At 58.0% G+C, this 8,819-nt stretch overlaps 2 protein-coding genes across 4 annotated transcripts; one reads left to right on the top strand and one right to left on the bottom strand.

The window, feature by feature from the left end:
* Positions 1-893: 893 nt before the first annotated feature.
* Positions 894-5,020, bottom strand: Fbxw5 (F-box and WD repeat domain containing 5). 2 transcript variants are annotated; one of them, XM_051166338.1, is made up of 9 exons: positions 4,895-5,020; positions 3,703-3,918; positions 3,321-3,478; positions 2,836-3,010; positions 2,603-2,751; positions 2,012-2,441; positions 1,588-1,735; positions 1,291-1,503; positions 894-1,210 (listed from the first exon to the last, which is right to left on the bottom strand). In XM_051166338.1, the coding sequence occupies exons 2-9, from the start codon at positions 3,893-3,895 to the stop codon at positions 961-963; spliced, it is 1,716 nt and encodes a 571-aa protein (XP_051022295.1). In that variant the 5' UTR covers positions 3,896-3,918; positions 4,895-5,020; the 3' UTR covers positions 894-960. The 2 variants fall into 2 exon arrangements, with proteins under 2 accessions (XP_051022295.1, XP_051022296.1); XM_051166339.1 differs by lacking the exons at positions 3,321-3,478; positions 4,895-5,020 and having other exon boundaries at positions 3,703-3,822.
* A 69-nt stretch (positions 5,021-5,089) lies between these two features.
* Positions 5,090-6,924, top strand: C8g (complement C8 gamma chain). 2 transcript variants are annotated; one of them, XM_051166336.1, is made up of 7 exons: positions 5,093-5,587; positions 5,706-5,842; positions 5,976-6,046; positions 6,131-6,238; positions 6,488-6,589; positions 6,661-6,699; positions 6,780-6,924. In XM_051166336.1, the coding sequence occupies exons 1-7, from the start codon at positions 5,450-5,452 to the stop codon at positions 6,791-6,793; spliced, it is 609 nt and encodes a 202-aa protein (XP_051022293.1). In that variant the 5' UTR covers positions 5,093-5,449; the 3' UTR covers positions 6,794-6,924. The 2 variants fall into 2 exon arrangements, with proteins under 2 accessions (XP_051022294.1, XP_051022293.1); XM_051166337.1 differs by lacking the exon at positions 6,488-6,589 and having other exon boundaries at positions 5,090-5,587.
* The last annotated feature ends 1,895 nt before the right edge of the window (positions 6,925-8,819 follow it).

Below are 8,819 nucleotides of genomic sequence, written 5' to 3'. Positions count from 1 at the left end.
AAACACTATTAACACTAAGCAGAATCTCCACCTTTCTCTTACTTTTCCGAGCCAAGATCAGCCTTGAACTTGTTCTCTTATCAGTGTTCAGCGGTCCACTCCCAATCCTCCTGTCTAAGTGCCCTGAGGAGCGAGGATACACAGGCCTGGGCCACTGTACCCTGCTCTGGGGATTCTCCTGAGGATGGTGTGATTGTGTTAAGGTCCACCCTCCTTCAGACTCTGTACTAGGCTGGGCTGTGTCCATTTTCTGGTATCTATCAGCACTCAATCACAGCCGCGAACAGGCATCTCAAGTCAAAGAGACACACACCTGAGGCAGCACTCACTCTTCAGCCTCCTGGAGGCCCCATGAGGCAGACATCACCAGGATGACGGCGGCCAGCAAGGCCTGTGGCCCCTCCCTAGAAACAGACTAGATGGCATGTACTGTTGCCAACTGTTTATTCAGGCCAAACAGGTAATGAGTGCAGCATGCAGCACCCATGGACCACTGCAGGCCATCCCAATCAGTAGCACAAACCAAGTTACCAGAGCCCGGAGCCTCTGGCCTGCCACTCAGGGCACACTCAAAGGTGTGGGGCTTTGCTGAGTGTGAAAGGTACCCAGGCAAAGGCCAGCTTGGAGCTGTGTGAGCTGCCAACCCAGGGGAAGAGGGTAGGTGAAGAACAGGGCCTCCAGTGTCCTGTGTACCCCCAAGCTGGCCAAGAGGCTAACATGGGATCTCTAGTGCTGCCAACAAGGGCTACCCTAGTGCTAAGCCTGATGGCTGAGTGAGCAGTGTGTGTGTGTGTGTGTGTGTGTGTGTGTGTTGGGGTCAGGCTACCCCTCCTAAGGCATTACTGCTATGAGCTACTCTGTCCCAGTGCAGTAAAGAGCTACTGCACATCCCAGTGCAGTAAAGAACCACAGGGCATCGTTTTTCCCAGTGGGTCCCAATGGCTCAAATCACTGAAGCCTTCAGCGCCTATGGCTGGCAAACCAAGAGAAGAAGGGGCGGGGCCGGGGGCGGGGCCGGGGGGCCTGGAGGACTCGAACAATGCGTGGTGAGCGCCAGGCTTTGATAGTGGCATCATCGCTGGCTGTCAACAAGAGCTCCTGCTCCTGGGGGCTAAAGGCCACCGAGTTGACCACGTCCTCGTGCCGCAGCTTGGCTAGGCAGATGTTGTAGTGGCGGTCCCAGATATAGCCATGCCGATCTTCAGCCCCACTGTGGGATAGCAAACGGATGAGCCCACACCCACCTGCTGAAGCCCGAACCCAAGCCCTGGGGCCCGCCTGAGCCCACACCTGGCCACAAAATCCCTGCTGACATCCAAGAAGATGAAGAAGCACTCGTCATTGGGCGTGTAGGCACGGTGCGCTCGCAGAGCCCGCTTCACCTCCCGCATGGTCTTGAGATCGAACACCAGCAGGTCAATCTCCTCTGCAATGGGTGGTGGCTGCATGGGGTCGGCTACAACTGAGCCAGGGGGCCATGCACGGCTATTCACATACAGGTACCTGAGCCAGGGACACACGTTAGGTACAAGCATGCTATTAGATGCAGGGCCTCCTGTGGTGCCCCACCTGGCACACCAGGCCCACCTGTTATCAGGAGACAGGCCCATGCCAATGATGTGCCCATGCACGTCAATGACATGGTCCAGTGCATCAAAGAAGGCATCAGAGCCCCGGCCCTCGCCCAGCACGGGCCCTGCTGTAGTCATCTGGTGCGGCAGGATCTGCTTGATGCCTGCATGGAGACCAGGGTGAGGGGTCATCCAGAGCCTGCAAGGACAAGACCACCAGGCACTCCCGATCCAACAACACTGCCCTGGCTCCACAACCACTCTCTACAGACTCTAGCGCAGTCGCCCACGTGGCCACTTGCCGACCAATCCCCTGCCCGGGTTTTCAGCACTCTTACACAAGATCAAGTGTGCCAGGGCCAGAGCGGTGTCCCAAGCTTTGCCTCTGGACTTGCTGGTCTGGGGAGTCTCAGACCCTGCCCTGCCCTGCCCACCATTACCGATCTGATGTGGTGAATATGTGAGGCAGCCAGTGGTGAAGATGAGGTACTTGTTCCTGGTGTCCGTGTCACTGCACTCTGGGGGTTTGGTGCGGCCCTGGGCCAACAGCTCAGCCACTTTGGTCTCCAGTGCACAGTCTGACAGCTGTGCATGTCCTTCCAACACGCTATCCAACATGCGTCGTAAGCCTTCCTTGACGTGGCCAGAACCAGAGGTGTGCAAACCCGGGTCAGCGGCCTCTTCTTCACTGTCCCTCCCTAGGTCAAAGACTCGGGCAGGGAGCCCAGCCTGGTCGCCAGCATCCAGCAGGAGGTCCGGGCTATCAAAGCGGCTGCAGTCAGCCACCATCACTGTACGGATGGTGCTGGCATTGAGGTTCTGGATCTTGAAGAGCCGCTTTACCACGTTGACGTTCTCTGACTCCACGTCCTATGGGGGACACAAGCCAAGGCCCGGAACAGGTGGGTGCTGGCCAGGGGACCGGGCCTGGGAACCAGCCTACCCCTGGGCCCTGCCTCGCCCCACCCTCCTCTGGAGCTCCCTGCCCCGCCCCACTTGTCTGCCCAGCCTGTCCCCGCCCCAGTCTGAACCTGGAAGGCATTGTTGAGCCATAGCACTGAGCAGGAGGTGATATCTCCAATGCGGTGCAGGTTCCCCGAAATGAGGCTGGTTTCCGTGAGCCAGCAGCCAAACACATCGTAGGGCTTGTTTCGCACACGGGACAGCAGGACGAAAGAGTCTGGGGGCGGGGGGAAAGGCCACAGCTGGACAGGCTGCCATCAGAGCGAAAGAGGACAGCAGCCGACCCAGTGGCCACACTCACCTAGGCTGATGACAGCTATCTCGCCCGAGGAGGAGTTATGTGGCCCCAGGAACACCCCCGAGGCCAGCAGCAGTGAGTCATCTTGGTTGAACTGGGAGAACTGGGTGTAGCTCCAGTTGTATGGCCTCATATCTGCACTGTGCAGCAGCGAGATGGTCAGGTCATTGTTCCAGATCTGCACCAGAGAGGCTGCTGGGTAATTACCTGGCCAGGTTACCCGGGCAACACAGGGAGTCCTGCCCCTCTCTCCACGGAGGGTGCTGGGTCCTCACGCGTCAAGAATTTCATCCTAGGCTTTTAACACCCACTCTTGCCACACCCTACCAACATAGAGGGCTGGAGGGGCGAGGGGTCAGCGCTGCTCTGAGCGTTGGTCTTACGCGGTCCAGATCAGACCTCCGGCCCCTTTTTAAGGCCCTCTCTGCTTTTCTCACCATTGGCTTCTCTTCCCACTGAGTTCTGCCACGTGGGAGAGGCACCCTCACCTTCACTGTGCAGTCCTTGGAGCAGGAGGCAAACTGGTACCCCGAGTGGGAGAAGCTGAGGTGCAGGACCTGGTCCGTGTGCTCCTTCAGTGTCTGCACCTCCACACAGGGTACCATGTCATAGAGTCGTCGGAACTCCTCATACCAGGATGTGGCCGCTGTGGGCAATACAGTGTCACTCCTGCACGCAAGCCTCCCTCACTAATACAGACCAAGAGCTGACAGTGTGGCTACCGGGGCCTTTTCCATAGGTCTCAACTACAGGGTGTGCCTTTTTGCTCACAGTGACTCCCTCTTCCCAGTGTGGCCCATGTCTGAGGTCCTTGGGCTGTGAGCTCCTGCCCAGAGGGCAGCAGGCTTTAGGGGATGTGTGGGTACTGACCTGGGTGGCGGGGCACATCTCGAGCCACCTGGTAGTAGCGGTAGAATTGCTCCCTCCATAAGAACTCGTCCCTGGATACAGCCTGCCACTGCCGACATACCAGCCCAGCGGCAAGCACATCTGCAGGGCCCAGGCTCAGGAAGATCTGGTAGACAAGGCTGTCGGGGAGCAGGGGCATGCCCCCCTCATCCATCGTGACATTCTGCCCGGACGGTCCTGAAACCCACCAGGGGCTGCTCTGAGCCCAGGTCTCTTTACCTCCCGACCCCAGGGAGAAACTGACGGTCTGGAGCCCCACACATGGCAGTGCTGGCTGCTCCTCCAAGCCCCACCAACTGCCAAGTGGAGAATTCCACTGCACTGAGCATGTGCGAGGGGGGGACGGGGGCGGGGGGTGTCTCAGTAGCACTGCCCCAACACAACCTGACAGTAAGGTTGCACGACCTCACGTTCTCCAGGGGCACCAAAGAAAGGACTCGCTGGACCAGACAGCGAGCATCTAAGTACTACCAGGCCAGGTGCACCTTGAAGAATGGGAGGTGGCCCTACCTTCATACCTTTCGGGGGGGGGGCGCTTGCCACCTTCGCCCTCCTCCAGGGCCCAGGGACAGATGAACACCAAGACAGGCTAACAGGTCTGGGCTGCCCAGAGTGGCAGTGCAACTTCTGGCAGTAAGGACCAAGTGCCCCGTACCGGACCCTGCCTATGACCTTGCTGCCGCAGGGCTGACTTTTGGTCAATGGCCTCAGGAGAGAGCCTGGTCAGGAGGGTGGTAAAAGTGGGGTGAGGTTTCTGAATATCCGAGCGGGCAGCAGGGGCTACATATAGCCTGGGCAGCCGCTCCTTCATTCGCCTACTGAACCCGCGCGGGTGGACTAGGCTGGTGACAACCTGCCAAGGCCATCCCTCGCCAGATAAGGCCACCAAAGGTTGTACAAGTGTAGACGTTGCAGGGGAAAAACCTGGTGACAGTGGACAAGGCTCGCGGAGGTGGTGAAAGTAGGACAAGGCAGGGCCGCGGCCCATGACCGGGACCAGGCCCGAGAAAATAAACGAAGGCTAGTGCCGGGGGCAGGGGACACCAAGGAAGTCCTAGCGGCGGGACTAGGCGCCATGAGGCACGAGGCAAGTGACGGGAGAACCGGGCAAGACGACACAGGTGAGCACGGCGGGGCCAAAGCCGGGACTCACCGCGGTGCCTCCGCCCGCTGCGCTGCGCCCCGCTTCCGCCGCCGCTCTAGCCTCCGCCTCCGCGTCTTTACGGAGGAGCCAGGCTCGACGCCACGAGCCCCGAGGCATCGATGGCCGCCTCTCCTGCGCCTGCGCCTGGGGCTCTGGCCCCCCGGTATCTTTATGCGCCTGCGCGCGCTCTTAGGAAGGTAGTAATGAGCCAGGCACAGCGGGGCGGGTTCGAGGCTCTCTCTGCTGCTGGGCTTTATGAGCACGTTCGTGTTGGCTGTGGGGCTAAGACCAGTTCTTGGCATGCAAAGGGTTGAGCACTGACCTCAAGTGAAAACAGGGGCACAGGGGTGAACTCGGACCTTACACTTGAGACGCAATGGCCAGCTCCTGTCAAGGCTAGGTTCTAGGATGGACCCTGGCTTGGGGTAGGAATTCAGTAAACGGAAGACAGATGTGGACTTCCTGGGCTGTGCTTCCTGTGGGACTGGGCAGTGGACTCTGACCTGGGACAGTGCTGCCCTCCACCTCCCTGTCCTGAGACCTACCGTCCCTAATAGGGCTGCCATGCTGTCCCCTGAGCCTCTCTTGTTTGTTATCCTGCTCTGGACAGCCAGTTCGCAGGGCCAAAGGGCTCGAAAGCCATCTGGGCCTATGTCCCCCATCAGCACTATCCAGGCCAAGGCCAATTTCGATGTTCAGCAGGTAAAAGCAGGGAGCGAGTAGGGGGAGGGGGGAGGAGTGTGTCAAGCTGCCTAGCTTGGCGTGATTTGCCCAAGGTGTCCCATTCCCTCAGTCCTGAGCCCTCCCAGTGTACTCCCAGTTTGCAGGGACATGGCGCCTTGTGGCTGTGGGCTCTGCATGCCGATTTCTTCAGGAGCAGGGACACCAGGCTGAGGCCACCACATTGCACACAGCTCCCCAGGGTGCAGCTATGGCTGTCAGCACCTTCCGAAAACTGTGAGTCCCAGGCTCTAAACCTTACCTGTGGCTTCTCTGTGGCCTGGCTAGATTTCCCACATGACCCCACCCGGGTTCGAATTCCTAGAGCCTGGGAGCCTCCACTTAACTGCAGTCTTCTCCCCCTCCCCAGAGATGGCATATGTTGGCAGATAAAGCAACTCTTTGGAGCCACAGGGGTCCCTGGCCGCTTCTTGCTCCAAGGTGAGGCCAGGGCATCACACAGGAGGATTGGGGCTGGAGGCAGAGGGTAAAGGACCAATGTGCTGCTACTATGGTCTGCTTCAGCCCCAGGGGCCCGTGGGCCAGTGCATGTGGTTGTCGCCGAGACCGACTACCAGAGCTTTGCCATCCTGTATCTGGAGCGGGCAAGGAAGCTGTCTGTGAAACTATATGGTGCGTCCTAGTCCCGCACCCACACATGACCTCGTGCATCCGGGAAGGGCCACCGGTGACGGGTGCTCCCAGATGGACCCACGGACCCTCCCCACTCCCTTTCTATCCCATACTCTCATAGTACGTTCTAGGAGGAGTCTACACGTGGGCTGGTGTGGGGATCAGATGAGGCAGGGGCAGACAGCTGGCCCGGCTGGGTCCTGGGTACCCTGCCCGGTTGAAACCACCGCAACTCTGTCTATCCCATAGCCCGCTCGATGTCTGTGAGCGATTCTGTCCTGGATGTGTTTGAACAGCAGGTCAGGGGAGCCAACCTGACAGAAGACCAGATCATTTTCTTTCCCAAGTACGGTGAGTGTCCCCAGCCCAGGCAGCCTCCAGGCTGACACGCCGCCCTCGCTTACTACTGCCCGGGTCCCTAGGTTTCTGCGAAACTTCGGACCAGTTCCACATCCTGAACGGTGAGTGGTCGGCAGGGCTTGGCGGTGAGGGCTGCGGGCAAGGTCCTTCCTGCCCCTACTAAGGCTGTTGTCTACTGCAGAAGTACAGCGATGAGGCCATCTGGTGGAGAAGCTGTGGACAGCGGACTGCCTCCAGAGAATTCTGAGCGCGCTGACGCCTGTCCCCAGAAGCACCCCCTTTATACTCTGTTGCCTTGGGGCTTTTCAATAAACATCAGAGTTGGCCCTGGGTCTTTTCTATCAGCCTGGACAGGAGTGTTCCATTAGCTTGAGGTGGGAAGGGAACTAGGGCCACCCGGCTATTTTGAGGATTCTGTCCCAGGTTAGAAATAGCTTTGATGCCTAGAAGCCCCGAGGCCTTGCTCTCTCCCCACTTTGCAATGAAGGCTGACTCCATAGCACCTTGCTCCCTTCCAACCCCACCCCAGCCCATTGAGCTGGCTTCGTGCCCATGGAGGGGGGGGGTGTGTCATGGTCCTGCCTAGGATGCCTCCCTGGAAAGGGGCCTGCCCATAAGATCTCTAGGCTCCTCCTGACCCTTGACCCTAGAAGCTAAAGAGCTATAGGCTGAGGCACACTTGCTAGGGAGCTAACAGGGTGGGTTTGAGGGAGCAGCTGGAACACATAAGAGTGGAAAGCTGTACCCCAGGAGCAGGGAACAGAAAGACTGTGAACATGGGGGCTCCCAACATGTACGGAACTCCTGATACAGCTTTCCCCGCTAGCCAGATCAAGGTTCCCAGCTACAGGGAGCAGGAAGTGGGTTGTGCATAGGCCTGTGAGGAAGGAGTTGGGCCTTTCCTGGGATGCTTTGCTGGGCTCTGCAGGCTGGGGCTGGGCTTCAGGAAGCTGGGCATTAGCTAAACACAGCTGCCCCCACCTGAGACATTGAGGCTTGCTTGAGGCCTGATGACATCTGGTGTTCATGTGATATGCTTTTTTCAAGTGCCCCAGGCCCCGGGGGACACAAAATAGCTACAGGCTTGCTCCTTCTGGGAACCTAAAGTCCGAGCTCAGCCATCCATTTGCCAGGAAGGCAAAGGTTGTCTACCCCTTGGCTCCCTAGGGCACCACTTCCTCCTGTCTAGCAGCCCTGGGACACCCCAAGTGAGCTACGATATTAGCAGGACAGCTGCCTGATTCCTGGAGCGGGCTGTCTGCCGGCAGGGTTTTGGAGGAACGAGAGCTGCAGCAATAAGGCTGGGTGGCTGCTCTTGAGGCCACAGCTGCCCCAGAGGAGGTCCCTGGGCAGCAGGACTTTGGGAGGTCAGGAAAATTGACTGGAGGTGGAAGTGAGCCACCTGGAGCCATGGAAGGAGGAATCTCAGGAGCTTATCCTAGCCACAAAAATAGAGCCCCCGGGAGCACCCTGCTCTCTTGGGACCTGGCCTTGACCTCACCGCCCAGCCTCAGGAGCACCTTTCTTCTTGCTTTCCCTAACAGGAAGTGATGGTCTTACTCTGGCAAGGGTTGGGCTTGCGCGGCTAAGCCTGGCCCTCTGGAATCTCTGCCTTGTGGGTCTGAATGGCTAAGCATGGACCATACAGCCATTAGCTTTTGCGCCAGTCTGAGAGCACAGAGCTTTAGTACTGACACACAGTTCAGTTTCATAAGTGTTTTGGTTTTTTTTTTTTTTTTTTTTGGTTTTTCGAGACAGGGTCTCTCTGTGTAGCCTTGGCTGTCCTGGACTCACTTTGTAGACCAGGCTGGCCTCGAACTCACAGCGATCCGCCTGCCTCTGCCTCCCGAGTGCTGGGATTAAAGGCATGCACCACCACGCCCGGCTTGGTTTTGGTTTTTTGAGACAGGGTTTGCCAGTGCCACCTATAGCACACCCTGCCTGCCCTACCACCACTGAAGGAAAGGGGAGCAAAGACAAAATAACCACAGAGCTCACTGCCTCCCAGCATAGTTCCAGGGTCGGTGGGAACCCTATCTTGATGAAATAGGCAGAAAGGAAAAAAAATTTTAAAAAAGAAAATAGGCAGGACCTCCAGTAGTGTCCTCTTGCTCTGTATGCTTGCACACCCACATACACACATGTGCATACACACGGTACATACACATTTTACACAAATGTCCCTTATAGTTTATATATCACCTTTGAATTCTAACAGGTA

This window comes from Acomys russatus, chromosome 24 (genome assembly GCF_903995435.1).
Source record: "Acomys russatus chromosome 24, mAcoRus1.1, whole genome shotgun sequence".
NCBI classification, from domain to species: Eukaryota; Metazoa; Chordata; class Mammalia; order Rodentia; family Muridae; genus Acomys; species Acomys russatus.
Note: the sequence above shows the minus strand (reverse complement) of the source record. Positions and strands in the feature narration are given on the sequence as shown.

Coding starts and splice junctions, on each gene's coding strand:
- Fbxw5 (XM_051166338.1), bottom strand. CDS start 3,895: ATGGATGAGGGGGGCATGCCCCTGCTCCCCGACAGCCTTGTCTACCAG. Junction 1,736..2,011: donor ATATTCACCACATCAGATCG/GTAATGGTGGGC, acceptor GTCTCCATGCAG/GCATCAAGCAGATCCTGCCG. Junction 1,504..1,587: donor GGCCTGTCTCCTGATAACAG/GTGGGCCTGGTG, acceptor TCCCTGGCTCAG/GTACCTGTATGTGAATAGCC.
- C8g (XM_051166336.1), top strand. CDS start 5,450: ATGCTGTCCCCTGAGCCTCTCTTGTTTGTTATCCTGCTCTGGACAGCC. Junction 6,047..6,130: donor TGGCCGCTTCTTGCTCCAAG/GTGAGGCCAGGG, acceptor GGTCTGCTTCAG/CCCCAGGGGCCCGTGGGCCA. Junction 6,590..6,660: donor CATTTTCTTTCCCAAGTACG/GTGAGTGTCCCC, acceptor CCGGGTCCCTAG/GTTTCTGCGAAACTTCGGAC.